At 53.0% G+C, this 16,255-nt stretch overlaps 1 protein-coding gene across 1 annotated transcript in view; it reads left to right on the plus strand.

Moving 5' to 3' along the window:
• Positions 1–13,642: 13,642 nt before the first annotated feature.
• Positions 13,643–16,255, plus strand: part of KCNK9 (potassium two pore domain channel subfamily K member 9) — a gene marked incomplete at both ends in the record, with an annotated part of 86,566 nt that continues 83,953 nt past the window's right edge. The window contains one exon of the mRNA XM_082307800.1: positions 13,643–14,234. Within this exon, the coding sequence (XP_082163926.1) occupies positions 13,643–14,234 (592 nt within the window). The remainder of the gene's footprint in view (positions 14,235–16,255) is intronic.

Consider the following 16,255-nt stretch of genomic DNA (forward strand, 5'->3'; position numbering starts at 1 on the left):
GGACGATGGCGGAGGATGTGATAACAGATGAGGCTGCTATAAGAAGCCTCAACTATTAGTAGTATATCAGTCTTCTGTTTTACTTAGCAGTGTGCTGGAAAGTGTGATGAATTCAATCTTATGTGGCTTGTGGAAAGGCAGCTCTATGCACATTTGAAATGCAGGAGATGCCGCGATCTGGAGTGGATCTCAGCCCCTGTTTTATCTTGCACACCTGACATTTACTGTTGAAGGAAGCCTGCAGCAGGAAATGGAGTGCAGTTTATTTCACAACGTTTATATGAAAAACATTCAATCATATGCCCTGCTGTTCATACAGTTGCTAAGAGGATGAGATTGATAGTAAGTGGTCTTATGAAGCTATCAAGCAGCTTCATATTCAGGGCTCAGATTTCTGCCTTTTCAATCTGCCCCAAACAGGCCTTTTCAGGACTTTCCAATCTGCCCAACAAGACTTTTCAATCTGCCAGAAATTATTATCCTTGCCAAGACATGATCTTCAGGTCAAACCAAAAAGTCCCAACCCCCTCCTTCCCCATTTCTGTTGCCTGACTCGGCAGACCAAGAAATACCATTTGCCATTTTCTCGTAGACTTTTGACTTTTAACTCTTGCCTGTTATTTAACGTGGCTTTAGAGCAGGTTCCGTGAGGAAGAGCTCAGCAGCGCTCCGAGCACACACGCTGTAGAACCAGGGCCAGCTCCAGCCACACTACTTGGCCAACGCTAACCACAAGCTTTTTGCTGGCCGAGTGACGTTGCCCGGGGGTGTGAGGAGGTGTGAACCGTCACTGTCTAGCTATGCTGGCACCAAGTCCTAAAAGCAGTGCATTATACGGCTAAAGCTGTGTGCTGCAATCAGACAGCTTGCTTTGCTGATGGGGAAAAGCTACTAAGCTTGTCCAAAGCTCTGCTTTGCAGGCAGGCGTCTGCGGATATTTGCAAAGATGCTTTGCCACTGTAGTTTAGCAGTAGGGAAATGCATCTACTGTAGGCATAAAATTAATGCTGGGGAAAGTCTATTTCAACAGCAATTTTCCCTCCTGAACAGTGTGTCCTGAGCAGTCTTTTCATGACAATGGTGGGAAGGGTTGTCTGGGAGGTGCGTTAGGGTTAATGCCCCTCAGCTATCTGACACACAAGGATTCTCCAGCTGCACTCAGTGAGGCTGGAATCAGAAAGCTGAGGAGTTGGTGGAGCCCTGGCTCTTTTTTTCCTCACACTATCAGCTTGACACACAAGCACAAGCAAAAGTCTCTTCAGCGTTACATCTATGCGAGAAAAAAGCCTTAGCAAGAGATGTGCTCAGAAATCTTCAAGGCATGATGCCTGTTGGAAACACAGTTCGGGTCTGAGAGCCCACTTTATTCTGTCAGTACAGTGGTAACTTCACTGAACATAATGTGCCTTTCCCGAGAAACCCCTAGATTTTGAACACTGCATGACAGACTATCTGCCCCCCGGGGAAAGTAAAATGAGGGTGCTATCTGTTCCCTCCTCTACTTTGTTGCCTTCAAGAAAAAAATGCCAAGAGTATTCAGCCCGAGTCTCCAGACAGCTGGAAAAGCTGCAGACACAGCTGAAGTGGACATTGATAAACATTTTCTGCACTCCTGACTGCAATTTTTTTCTGCCCTGTGCCAAATGGCTGATTGCACCAACCATCTCCCTCCTAGCTCCTCATCCTCAGCTCCTAATTTCTCTGTCCACTTCCTTGCTCAGCCTCCCACACCTTCTCTCCAGTCTGCTTTTTCCCCTCCATCTAGATTAGATCCCCTGCATGACAGCCATCACTGTCATACTCTTCACTCTTTTCATGCATTCTGGCCCTACCACTGATCTTTTCTGTCTTGCACATGCAGATCGTGAGCCATCAGTGGCAGCCGTCCCTAGTCTTGGGTGGTCCTTCAAGACGGCCTTACTGAACCTGGTGAGAAGTCGAGCATCTCCAAGCCTACTGGTAAGCATAGGTTTTCAACTCCTACCTCAGCGACTTAAACGGAGTGTGGATTGGGGAGCAAAGCCATGGGTCTCAGAGTGACGAGATGTGACACCATGCAGGTATAAAGGCAGCAGCACCATGGCAATGCTAAGTCGTCATTTTTGGTAGCCAAGAGAGACAAAACTGTAGAAATTCTCACTCTATTTAGGTATTATTATAACCTTATTCAGTCAGTCAGACTGGCCTGTACTGAGCATCCACAAGGAAGAAATGCTGTCCCAACACACTGCTGTATGATAGGATATGGCCACCTGAATTTGGTTCATGCTCTGCCACTAATTCATTTGTTGGTCTTGTAACCACACAACAATGCTGTGCTTCAGAGCAACCATCTGCAAACTGAGTGTAGTACTTACTGAATCACAGGCATGTTGTGAGGCTTCATCAATCAATTGTGGTTTTAAAAGGACTCTCAACTCCTGGCCCAAAAGTGTAAATCATCATAATTTATGTCCTTGTTAGAATTTTTTTATACAAGTCTTTGTCCTATCCTTTTTTCATAACAAGTGTACACCAGGTCAGTTCTCAGTGGGTTACTCCTGATTTAAATGTGTGTAACAGAGCTGAGAATCAAATCCCTCGTCTTCAGCCAGAGGAAGGCTCTTAATACTGTAGCCATTTACGCACCCTTGAAAATGTAAGTTATTTAAAACCTTTATTTGACTTCAACAGCAGGAAAATGTGCACCTCACTTTCCTTAGCATCAATCCTTTTTAGAGCATATTGCGTGTTTACAAGCTGTCTTGAGCACTGAAATTGATTTTAGAGCTGGGCAGTTATTAAAGGTTCATTTCCCCTCCCTCCTCCAGTTTCAAAATAAGTGATAATATGAGGTGGTGGGAAATTCTCTCCATGAGATGGTACTGCCTTTGCCCTGACTCTCTGAGTTTCTCAGGAAAGGTTTTCACTAGAGTATATATCCTGCTTGATCTCTACAAGTAAAACTGTAATCTTCCTTTCAAAGAAACAGTTTAGCCTTGTGTGTATATACAGCTTGGAATTTATTTTGGAAAATAGCTGTAAGAGACTCTCGCACAGCTAAATGTAATTGAATTAGCTGGGGTTTAAGCTACTGCTATGGTCTTACTTCCATTTCAACACAGTCAGATACAGTAATAACAATATTTAACATCAATTTCTTAATTACTAGTTAGTCCAGCCACTGCCTGATTTTGGTGAGATAAAGCTGACACTTCCAGCACATCTGTGGAGAAGAGGGAAGATGCTGGTCTTCCATTTGCTCTACAACAGATTGGCTTGCTTGGCCCTTAGTCTGTCCTAGGTAGATGCCAAAGCTGCACCCACAACTGGAGTATTCAGAGATTACATCGGAGTATTCAGGCCTTGGACCACTGAGACAGGTTCGCAAGAGATGCGAGTGGAGGCAGTGGGGACACCCCACAGGTTGTCCATCTTTGTGAAAGATCTAGACTAAGGCTGCAGCTGGATACCCCACCTGCCACAGGCTTTCTCTATTTCTATATTTCTATGGTAAATCTCTCTGTTCCCTACCTGAAAAATGGTACATGTGGGAGGAAAATGTTGGTTGGAAAAAGTTTTTCCATTACTAGGAGGTGGTCAGGTCATAAGTGACGTGAATAGAGGCCAGAAAAAGTATGTTAGAACAAAATGCACTCTGAAAACTACAGAGGTATCTGAAGGGTGAGTGTATTCATGCATCCTCAAACAGGAAAAAAATAGAAGTAGGTGTGGAAGAGCCCACTCAATCTCTTCCAAATAAAAAGGATGTGGATACATCAACCATTTATTCAAAGGAGACAAAAGCCAGGTCCTGCTCCTCAAGCAGTCAACACAGAGAAGTAAGGTAAATCAGCACATTTTATTCAGCCTTATTTTAAATATTCCAAGCAATATGGGGTCTTTGCTTCTGGACAAGACAATTCCACAGCAAATATTCGTGATAGCTCCTATTTTCCCTTTACAGTGGCATTCCATTAGTAACAGTTGGAGCTTATTGCACTAGCCAGGAACCCCTCTAAGCAATTAATTTCCTTCTTTGGTGGTGATTTTAACAAAATGCACACCTCCACAAATTCATTCAGAAGTTGTTGCATCAAAATGTAGTACCCATTGCTACAGGAAGACGTCTCTCCCAGCGCTCTGGATCTTTGCAGCTCCGTTACCTTTGGTGATGGTGGAGAAGGCTGTACCAGTACAGGAATCTTCCTTTCTACTTTGCCAGGGTTCTCCTTGAAGACTTATTCTCATTCAGTGGCAGTTTTGGTACGCAAGGTAGTCATCTAAAGTATGCATCAAACATTGCATTGAGGCATCAGCTGCAGTAAATGCAAAAGTGACAGTCACACTGTGAGCATTTGGTAATCTACAAACAGATCTGGAAGGCATAGTGGCTCGGGAGACTTAGGTGGAGTTGATTCAGTAACAAATGCATCCATAATCAACACCTTCGCTGTATTAATTTCTTCAAGGCAGCCTGTTCCTCTATAGTGTGCCTACAAGACGTGCATACATTACTGTCAGTGGCTGATGCTGTCCCCTTAGCTGCTCATGTTTAATGAAAGCTTTGTGCCTATATATAAATTCTGTGTTTGAGTGAAACATCTTCCAAATCCTTCACAGCGGTTCTGAAAGAGACCTTTGGCTTGTATACTGAGAAGTGAACTCACCCTTTCTGCCATGCACAAGCTCTGCAGAATAAAAATGATACATGAATATAAAAATAGAACAGAAGAGACTATTTAGGTTGGACCAGATGCTCACATTCCTGCCACCTAGATTGATTTAATATTAGTGAATTCTCTGTAAAAAGAAACGAGTGTGGGAAAAATACGAAGCGTAGGTCTGATCCTGTTCTTTTTTCTCCCACATGTGAACTTGCTTCACACAAGCACCCTCTCCCTAAGTCAATGAGACTCTTCGTGCATGTTTTCTGTCACTGCTGATTACTTTCGAGAGGACTGTCATGTTGCAGGCACAGGGGGGATGGAGGCAAAAATTAAAGCACCAGTCCCCTGTTCTACCTTCTTCTGCATAAACACTGCTTGAGGAAGGGAACGCTGTTGAATCATTTGAGACCTGTCTGAGCGTATCCAAGCGAGGTTGCACTCCTTTGAACATCAATGGGAAAAAGGTACAAAGAATAAAATGAAAGCTGCACAGGGAAGGTTCCCTCCTCCATCATTTTCCCGAGCTACTGCTCCAAGGACACAAGTGTATTCACCTAGTAACCCCAGCTCAGCTTCCTCTCGCAGTCAGCCAAGTAAGTCCATGGTCCACGAACACTTCAGTGACTGTGCAAATGCACACAGCTGGCGGAAACAAAGGACATGAGGAGAGCTTGTGAAGCTAACGGGAAGTTTGGCTCCTTACAATCCAGTCTCTAATGCTTGTCGTGATCATCTTTGCATTCTTGGCAACAGCCTGATCCAAAGGCCACCAGAGCTGATAGATACGGCTGTGATAGGCTTTGAGCCAGGCATTGCATTTTTAAGCTGAGCCACTTCCCAGTTCTTAAAATTGCAATGTTTACCTCGGTGCTGCAGCTGCATTGTGAAGGACAGTCTTCATTCATGGCCAGATCATTTCATGAATGAATTTTGTAGACTTGCAGGGAAGAATTTTTATGGGGGACCTCTGGTGAGCTATTCTTAATCACTGAAATTGCAGTGTTTTTCTTATGCATTGCCAGTCTCGCTGGGTGTTGGAATTGCTACAGATCTGAAGCACTCCTCTCATGTAAACAGTGTGGCAACAACCACTCCTTGTGTGTCACCACCTTCCACGAATAATTGCTTATTGTCACTCAAAACATCCACAGCAAATTTCAACACCCATCAGGGGTTGACACGTATCTCCTGCTTCCTTAGGGCATGCAGCCCTGGAGAGGACAATCCTCATATGGTACTTTTATTGTAGTAATTCAAAGAAATCCCCCAAGGGGCCAGAGACACTTTGTAGGGCAAAGTGAGCCAGGGCTCCACCTCTGCCTTGCCCGCCTGTACACACGGAGCCTCTTACTCTTATTGCCGTGGCAGACAGATGGGGAAGGCACACAGAGCTGTCATGTTACGCCTCTGCATGGGGGACAGTGGCTAAAAATGGGGCCACTCTTTTGAACATCAAAGTCTCTACCAAACCATCAGCAGCATGGAGAAACGGCAGTTTGGTCTCTCTTCCAGCACAGGGGCTGGGGACCATTGAAGGGAGCCTGGTTGGAACAAATAAAAGGGAGTGCTCCTCCTGCTCTGAATAACGGATCTGTTGAACTGCTCCTTAGGGGAGGATGAGAATTTTTGCTGAGGATGCAAAAATTTTAACTGGATTCAGGAAGAGCGAGGACAAGTGCTTGGGAGAAAGATCCATCATGGGTCACTAAATAGAGCAACTAACTGAGGCTCAGAAAATCCCCTGATTAAAATAGTCTGAGGTTGGGAGAGTATTTAAGGAGCTGGAAAAAAACCCACACATACTTGTTTGTTCTCCTTTCTCCCTCCTGTGTGCTACAGTCTCTGCAGAAGAGGGACTTTTGGGCTAAATGAACCTTGGCCCTGAACCAGAACTACTGTTCTGACCATCTTCATGCCACTGTTTCAAGAGAAAGAAACTGGTTTCTGTGGAAAAAAAATAGATTAGCTCTTTTTCTTTCTAGTTTTGATCATGCATTCGGTTATTTTTCTGGTTTGGGGGCTTTTTTCCTTATCTGGTTTGTTGTGACTCCTGTGGTTCAGCTGGAAGATGGCTCATGGATTGGTAGGTCTCAGCCCCTTCTTGCACAGAAAGAGACATCAGATCTCTCTCAAGGAGCAGCTCTGGCAGGTCAACAGGAGCGAGGGAAGAGGTCCACAAAAGGAACTCGGAAGCCAGCTGCCCTTGCAGCTACCTCTCGCCTTCGTTACAGAGTAAACTCAAGGTAAAACAGGAGAGCTGCTATAACACAACAGCACCCACACACTCTTACCTTGAACGTGGGAGACTTCTAGCTCTCGTTGGCTTCTTGTAGAGGGAGTAGGCGAAACGTTGGGTTAGCGCAGCTGTCAGCAGCCAGGGCAACCACTACACAGCTCAGGGCTCTCTTCCAGCCTGCTTGCTCTCCTTCAAGTTAGACTAAATAGAGAGGAACTAAGATATGTCTTGACACTTCGAGTTAACCTTCCTTTTGGTGACTAATCAAGATTTGCTCCTTCAGTAGCTCCATTTACAACTGTCCAGGTCCCCAGTCAGTCACTTTTCCACAGAATAAAAGACTTTTTTTTTTCTACCTTATGGAGAAAACTTTTGGCCAGGAAAGATCTTTTTAGCCACTTCCACCTATATTGAAGAGAGAACAACTCTTCACTCATCCCTTACCCCTGCAATCCTTTCCATGCCAGCTTTACAAAGAGGTATTTTCTAAATTCGTCATCTTTACAGTTTCCTTTTCTTTCAGTCATGCCGTTGTTGTGGTTTAACCCCAGCCAGCAACTAAGCACCACACAGCCACTCGCTCACTCCCCCCCGGTGGGATGGGGGAGAGAATCGGAAGAGCAAAAGTGAGAAAACTCATGGGTTGAAATAAAGACAGTTTAATAGGTAAAGCAAAAGCTGCGTGCACAAGCAAAGCAAAGCAAGGAATTCATTCACTACTTCCCATCGGCAGGCAGGTGTTCAGCCATCCCCAGGAAAGCAGGGCTCCATCACGCGTAACAGTTACTTGGGAAGACAAACGCCATCACTCCGAACGTCCCCCCCTTCCTTCTTCTTCCCCGTTTCTATACTGAGCATAATGTCATATGGTATGGAACAGCCCTTTGGCCAGTCTGGGTCAGCTGTCCCAGCTCTGCTCCCTCCCAGCTTCTTGTGCACCTGGCAGAGCACAAGAAGCTGGAAAGTCCTTGACCAGTGTAAACTCTGCTCAGCAAGAACCAAAACATCAGTGCGTTATCAACATTATTCTCATCCTAAATCCAAAACACAGCGCTCTACCAGCTACTAAAAAGAAAATGAACTCTATCCCAGCTGAAACCAGGACAGCTGTACACCCCTGGGTCCCAATCCTGCACTCAGGCTGACAATGAACTTTCTGTTCCTGAGTGTACGTGTCTCTGCGTCTCACTCGGGTGATGCCAGCTCATCCTGGCACTCTGGCAGAGCCCACGAGCTGAGCCATTGATCATCCTATCCAACATCAATCCTCCTCCCTGAAGTCTGCCTGACTGCTCTGCTGTAGATGGAACGACTGAAGGACACTTCTCTTTGGACGCCATTTGCTCTGTCGTTCAAATACGGACTTCTGCTGGTGAGTCTGGATGAGCAAAGACTGGTCCTCAGAGAGGTGGATACTTTCTCGGCAACAAGGACAGCAAAACAGAAGAAAATCCCAAATATTTGTGGACGATAGATGTTTAAGAAGTGACTGTGACTTTTCTCTAAGCAATGTTGAAACCTTTGCAAGTACACAGAACTACAAATATTTCCTCTTCCACAACTCCAGCAAAATGCTAATACTCAGATATTTCTCCAGAAAGCACTACATCAATCTGCAGCTTGACACTGCAGCCTGATCAGGGGAAGGCTGCCTGCTCACGATCGTGCCTGTACCCTCCATGACTGTCACGCTGCTCTGTGCCCTGAAGTCCCACGGAGACTTCGTCCCTTCCCAGCTGCCCACAGGCTCCGCTTCGACCCCACGCTAACCACCACTTTTCAGCTAAAGGTTAATTACGCCAGGGGACGTTTCCATCCAAGCTGTTGCCCGCAGGTTGCAATCCCTGCCTGAGTGCTATTTTTAGACCAGCTCCTTCGTTGCTATTGATCCCAGTCACCCTCTGTTAATTAGATACACACAACACACATAGCATCTGCAACTCATTTATCAATTCCGTTCAGCACCTCCCTCCCCCGAGATGTAATTTGGAGCCCTCCTTGAATCATGCTATTGATCTTTCCCAGCAACTTTGCTATAGGATTCTCTGTGTTGCAAACTATTTATAGATTCTTCTTCTTCTCCTGCTCTCCCTTGGGGAATCAGAAATGGGCAACGGTAATCAGACTTTTATTTTTAAGAAGTTGATCGAAACCAGATATTTCCTCTTTTCTCCTTTCCCCTCCTTCCTCCTGTTGTTGTCATGTACAGGCTTCCTTCGGCAGGCGAGACCTTCCTGCTCCATGGGTGCTAGAATGATTCTGGTAACGCTCAGGTGATGTGCTGCAGAATTTGCCCTGGGTGAAATCTTGTTTGCTGAATTAATGAAATGAATTCCACCCCCTCCTTGCATCCAGGAGTTTCACAAAGGGCTTTGTGACCTGTTTTGTCTGTTCAGCCTGAGGTGCACCTTTCAGAGGGCTTCGGTGTCGGAGACTGCCTTCTCAGCCTGCAGATTTGATCCATTTGCAAGGCACTGGATTCCCATCGCGCCCTTTGTATCTCAGGAAGGGCATCCAAAGGCCTTAGCCAATGTTAGCCAGGAGTGAGATAGATGGAGTTGCTTTTAGGGATGGAGGATGGCAGTAACAAGCCCTGGGGTCCTAGGGTTTGAGAAAGATCTGAACAAGGGAACATCACCTGAGGCTCAGAGAAATCAGAAGCGGCTCAGTCTTCATTGAGTAAGGTTGAAAATCCCAGCTCTAATGCAGGAGGGGCCCTACAGTTACCATGGGCGAGGTGACACCAGAAGGGACAGCCTTGTCTCAGGGAATACGTGAAAGCAGCCCCAAGCTTCCATGGTGGCACCTGCTGCTGAAGATGTGACGGTGAAGCGGGAGAGAGGTGTGCGCAGAGGAGCTAGGCAGGACGCGGGGAGGGCTCGTGGCCTGAAGCCCTGGGTTGACAGTGGGCCCGGGGCAGCCGTGGGGATTGCAGCACCCCCAGCAGCCGGATGGCTCAGGATCATGGGGCTGGGCCGTACGGAGCAGGGCTGGCTCCTCTGAGCCAGCGGCGACACGGCACTGCGTGTGCGTGGTGCGTGTGAGGACCTGCGTGTGCGCCCGTGCCTGGGGAGGTTGTGCTGTGGTTGGGGAAGGGGCTGTGTGGTGTCTGTGCGATGGGGCCGGTGCGGGGAGGGCTGTGGTGTGGTTGTGCCACTGTGGTTTGGGGGGGGGGGGGGGCTTTCGTGTGTGTGATGCTGTGGTGTGGTTGGCTGGGGACTGGGGGGCTGTGGTGTGTGGGGCTGTGTTTGGGGAGCTGGGGGGGGGGGTTACGGTGGGGGGGGGCTGTGGTGTGTGGAGATATGTGGTGTGTGTGGGGCTAACGGTGTAGAGCTGTGGTGTGTGGGGCAGTGTGTGTGTGGGGGCTGTGTGAACGGAGCCGTGGTGCGTGTGTGGGGCTGTGTGTGTGGAGGGGGCTATAGTGTGAAGCTGTGGTGTGGGGGGCAGTGTGTGCGTGTGTGTAGGTTGTGTGAACGGAGCCGTGGTGCGTGTGTGGGGCTGTGTGTGTGTGTGGCTATGGTGTGGAGCTGTGGTGTGTGGGGCAGTGTGTGTGTGTGGGGGCTGTGTGAACGGAGCCGTGGTGCGTGTGTGGGGCTGTGTGTGTGTGGGGCATGATAGGGAGCTGTGGGCTGTGGGGGGCAGTGTGGGTGCAGCCCTGTGTGAGCGGAGCTGGCGTGTATGGGACTGTGGTGTGCGGAGCTGCGTGTGCGTGGAGGGTGGAGGGCATGATGGGAAGCTGTGGTGTGTGTGTGGAGCTATGGTGTGTGGGGCTGTGTGCATACGTGTGGCTGTGGTGTGTGGAGCAGAGGGGTGTGTGGCACTGTGGTGTGTGGAGCTATGGTGTGTGTGGCTGTGTGTGTGTGTGGGGCTGTGTGTGCGGAGCAGTGGGGTGTGTGGCACTGTGGTGTGTGGGGCTGTGTGTGTACACATGGAACTGTGGTGTGTGTGGCGGTACGGTGTGTGGGGCTGTGTGTGTGTGTACGTGTGGAACTGTGGTGTGTGGCGGTACGGTGTGTGGGGCTGTGTGTGTGTGTACGTGTGGAACTGTGGTGTGTGGAGCAGCGGTGTGTGTGGCGGTACGGTGCGTGGGGCCGTGTGTGTACACGTGGAACTGTGGTGTGTGGAGCAGCGGTGTGTGTGGTGGTACGGTGTGTGGGGCCATGTGTTTACATGTGGAACTGTGGCGTGTGTGGCGGTACGGTGTGTGGGGCTGTGCGTGTGTGTATGTGTGGGGCTCTGTGTGTGGAGCAGTAGTGTGTGTGGCGGTACGGTGTGTGGGGCTGTGCGTGTGTGTATGTGTGGGGCTCTGTGTGTGGAGCAGTAGTGTGTGTGGCGGTACGGTGCGTGGGGCTGTGCGTGTGTGTATGTGTGGGGCTCTGTGTGTGGAGCAGCGGTGTGTGTGGCGGTACGGTGCGTGGGGCCATGTGTTTACATGTGGAACTGTGGTGTGTGTGGCGGTACGGTGTGTGGGGCTGTGCGTGTGTGTATGTGTGGGGCTCTGTGTGTGGAGCAGTAGTGTGTGTGGCGGTACGGTGCGTGGGGCTGTGTGTGTGTGTATGTGTGGGGCTCTGTGTGTGGAGCAGCGGTGTGTGTGGCGGTACGGTGCGTGGGGCCGTGTGTGTACGTGTGGAACTGTGGTGTGTGGAGCAGCGGTGTGTGTGGCGGTGCGGTGCGTGGGGCCGTGTGTGTACGTGTGGAACTGTGGTGTGTGGAGCAGCGGTGTGTGTGGCGGTGCGGTGCGTGGGGCCGTGTGTGTACGTGTGGCTGTGGTGTGTGGAGCAGCGGTGTGTGTGGCGGTGCGGTGCGTGGGGCCGTGTGTGTACGTGTGGAACTGTGGTGTGTGGAGCAGCGGTGTGTGTGGCGGTGCGGTGCGTGGGGCCGTGTGTGTACGTGTGGAACTGTGGTGTGCGGAGCAGCGGTGTGTGTGGCGGTGCGGTGCGTGGGGCCGTGTGTGTACGTGTGGCTGTGGTGTGCGGAGCTGGCTGTGCGGGGGGCGGTGCCGTGTGGCGCTGCGCGGCTGAGGTAGCCCTCAGCGCGGGGCCGCGGGGCCGCCGTCCCCCGGGCGGGCGCGGCGCTACCTGAGCCGCAGCCCGCCCCGGCCCCGTGCGCCGCCCGCCCGCTCCCTCCGTGCCGCCGCTCCCTCTCTCGCTCCCGCCCCAGCGCGGCGGGCGGCGGCCGAGCCCGGGGCGGGCGGGGGGCAGGGGCGGCCCACCTGTCCCGGCCGTTACCCGCTGCTCGGCTCGGGGGCGGGAACGGCCGGTGCGCGCTGCGCCCGCCCGGCTCCGGGCCGTCCCTGAGGGAGCGCAGCGAGCCCGCCCCGCCGCCGCCGCCGCCGCCGCCCGGCCCCGCTCAGCGGCCGGGGCGTGGCCAAGCCCGGGGGAGGCGGGAAAGAGCCGCGCCGGGGGAGCCCCGCGGCTTCTCCCTGACAGGGCGGCGCCGACGGGGTTAACCCGCTCCCCGCGGCGGGCCGGGGCGAGCTCCCGCCTCCCGTGCCAGCGCCGGAGCGGAGACGGGCGGGCGCGCACACACACACCGCGCACACACACACACACACACACTCACACTCACACACACACACACGCGCAGGCGATGGCTGAGGGGCGCGGGCTCGATTTTCCCCGAGATGATGTCAAGAGCTTGGGAGAAGGAGGAGGAGGAGGAGGAGGACGGTTGCTCTTTTTCTTAACGGCTTTGTTCTAAAATCATCCTAAATAAAGCAGCCCCGGCCCCGAGCGCCGGGGGAGCAGCCGTGAAAGTAGCTTTTTTTTTTTTTTTTTTTCCTTCTTTTTCCCTTTTTTTTTTTTTTTAATCTTTTTTCTCCTCATCTCCGGCTTTGTGTCCGCCTGGGGCCGAGCCCCCTCCCCGCGCTCCCGGGCCCGCTCTCCCCGGGGGAAGCCGCCGCCTTTTTTCCGCTCCTCCCGGCAGCCCGAGGCCGGAGGCAGCACCTCCGCCGTCCCGCCCCGCCGCTGCCCCGGGCAGGTGCTCCGCCGCTGCCGGCGCGCCCGGCGGGCGCCTCCTCGCTGCCCTCCCTCCCTCCCCCGCCCGCCGGCCGGGGCGGCTCCGCGCCGCTCCTCCCGCTCGGCGCGGCTCCTGCGGGGCGCTGGCTCCCCGCCGCCAGGGCCACGCCGGCGGCCCGGCGCCCCCGCCTCCCGCCGGAGCGGCGGCGCGGCCCGCCGCGCCCGGGGATGCTGCCCCCAACTCCCCGCCCGCCGCCTGACACCGCCGCCGCCGCCGCCGCCGCCGCCACCGCCCCGGACGCCGCTCCGCTGCCCGCGCCGCGGCCACCTGCAGCAGCCCGGCTCCCCGCCGCCCGCCTCGCACCGCGGCGGAAGGAATAAAGCGCCCAGCCCGTCCCGACCCGCCCGGCCGGCGCTCCCCCAGGCAGCCGGGGCCGGGGCGGGTCGGGCCCCCGCGGGCCGCCCCCGACGGCCGGAGCCCGGGCGCCCCGCCGCCCCTCGCCCCCTGCGCGGCGCCCCGCGGATGGGCGCGCTGCCGCCGCCCGGCCCCCCCCGGCCCCGCCGCGCCGCCTGAAGAAACTTGGGACGGCGGCGGCCTCCGCCTCCCCGCCGCGCCCCGCCCGGGCTGCGGGGGACCCTTCCCCGCACCGCCGCGCCAACTTCGCGGGGGGACCCGCCCGCCACAGGACTCCGGCCCGGGGCCGCCGGCCCCTCGGCGGGGAGCCGCCCAGCGCCCCCTTCCCGCGGCGGGGACCCCCTGCCCCTGGCCTCGGTGCTGGGGAGGAGCGGGGGTGCCCTGGATGGCCCTGCGCACTGGGACGGCTTGGTTTGGGCAGGTCCTGCGCAGAGTTTCCCGGCTCCAGGGCACCTGGTCCCGGCGCTCCAGCAGCCTCCTGTGCCTCTCCTCCTCCCAGGAGCCCGAGCAGGCGGGCGGAGAGCGGCCGCCGCCGCAGCACAAGCTGCCCCGGAGCAGCGGCAGCGGCAGCGGCGGCGGCGGGCGCCGCCAGCCCCCCCGGCACCTGCCCCCCTGCTGCGGCTGCTGCGGCCTGTCGGATCCCCGGGCGGCCAGGGGGGGACATGGTCCCCTCACTCGCCCCTTGCTGGCGGCCATGAAGAGACAGAACGTGCGGACCCTGTCCCTCATCATCTGCACGTTCACCTACCTGCTGGTCGGGGCCGCCGTCTTTGATGCCCTGGAGTCCGACAACGAGATGCGGGAGGAGGAGAAACTCAAAGCCGAGGAGATACGGCTCAAAGGAAAGTACAACATCACCAGCGAGGACTACCGGCAGCTGGAGTTGGTGATCATGCAGTCCGAGCCGCACCGGGCCGGCGTCCAGTGGAAATTCGCCGGTTCCTTCTACTTTGCCATCACGGTCATCACGACCATCGGTGAGTGTCTCACCTCGGGGAGGCCCTCTGCGGCCAGGGCCAGGGCTGAAGCCCCCCTGGGTGGGAGAAAGGGAGAGGGGCAAGGGGGCCGTGGCATGCAAAGGGTTAAGTGCCGGATGAGTTTTTTTGGCTTCCCTCCCGTGTTATGCAATTCATTGCTCTTCACGGGCACTTGTTGGACTTGGCGGTGTCCCACACCTCTTCCCCTGGAGATGGAGCCTGCGTCCCCTGGGTGGGACTGGGGAGGAGTGGGGCTGGCCTGGTGGGGGGATTGGCGCTGGCCGAGTGGCTACCATCGAGCTGTGGCTTGGGTGGCAAGGAGGAAGGGGGAAGAGGCAGGGTGACACTCTCCCGGGGTTCCCCTCAGGAAGAAGGAGGCCCTGTTGCCACTCTCCTCCTTGCACCCTTGCTTAAGAGACACGGGGAAAACTTAGGCAAAAGGCAGCTGGATGAGGATGAAAACGATGAGGGCATGGGAACTGGATCAGCTGGGAAAGCCCTTGATATAGCCAAGCGTAGCCCTGCTTTTGCAAACTTTGCTTTGGTGTTGGCAAGGGCTCTGGTGGGGGTTCCCACAGCTGTGGTCCCATCGCTGGGCCTTTCCTGGGCATTCCCAACATGTTCCTGAAGTTTTTATTGCAGCTGGAGTGCCAACAGGTCACAGTCCGTGTCTCCTCTTTGTGGGCACGCGGTCCGACAGGCAAAACGCTGCCTGCTGTCACGTCCGTGCTGCCCAGCTTCCCAGACGTGCCATTTCCCAGGACGGTCAAGGGACAGTCAGTGGCCACAGCCACAGGCTGTCATTTTGTACTTCTCTGCTTCCCTCAGCTAAAGCGGAGCGTTTCGCGTAAAGTTTGCTTCCCTGCCGTAAAAATAAATACCACGATAACTAGAGGCTGCAGAGAGCACACAGAACTGGGCTACAACTCTGGCTTTGGTTTGATGAGCACGTTTGTTCTTCCTGGTTTGTATTTGGTGGGGTGGATTTACCGAGGCCGTTGATAACGTTCCTCTCCCAGCACTTCTAGATGTTCCCCCCTAACATCTGGGGAGATCTGAAAAGACCTCTCTGGCTCAGTGGCTGTTTGATAGTGCACTGTAATGAACAGGACACGAAAGACTAGCTCTCTTATTAATACAGAAGGACTCAATCTTTTTACCATTTAGGGCTTGTTACAAGAAATTTGCACGTTGCCACCTGAAGATACTGACAGTTTCCAGCAGAACGTGCTGTCCGCTGCCCTTTGAGCAGTGTTTACTTACGTTTGTATTTGACTGTGTTATACCTGGGGCGGTAAAAAATTTCCTTTGAAAGACCATCTGACAGTATAAAGCCTATTTGTCCTTACAATGATGAGATTTTTAAGGGATAATTTCCTCTTCTCTTATTAGATACATTTATATAAAATGCATATATTAATAGGCTACAGAATATAGAGTGTAACTTTGGCTGACGACTTAGATTTCCTGCTGTTCATTACGATATCAGAACTCTCCTTTCTCCTTTGGTCACTGATTCTTCCCTCTTTGATCTGTCTCTTGTCATTTATTTGTGCTAAGTGACTCCTGGACTGTCGTGCTCCTCTAGGTTACAACAAGGCTTCCACGCAGACGCCTGTGTACTCACAGTGCCCTATACTCCTGCCTCAGAGGTGGCTGCAATACTTTGTGTTCTTAAGCTCAGTCGGTGACAAGTAGAAAGAGCTGGTTTTACAGTAATTTGCTGTTTTGATCATATTTTACCCAGAAACAAGTACAAGTTGCTTGGGAAGCTTTAACATTTTCTCATGCAAAGAGCTGGGATTTGTTTAGGAAGCTCGGAGCACCTCAGCGTGCAGAGGATAGTGTGCATTTCTGGAGGCAGAGGCGCTTTGGGATGTCAGAATTGTTTAAATTTAAAATGTGTATAGCAATTGGGAACCACTGGGAGGAAGAGTGATAATAAAGAATGGTGCAGAAGAACAGACACTCTTTAACGATTGTTCATTTGGGAAACTGTGCTCCACGAGGATATGTGATCC

The sequence above is a fragment of the Platalea leucorodia genome (assembly GCF_965183815.1).
Source record: "Platalea leucorodia genome assembly, chromosome: 1".
Lineage (NCBI taxonomy): Eukaryota > Metazoa > Chordata > Aves > Pelecaniformes > Threskiornithidae > Platalea > Platalea leucorodia.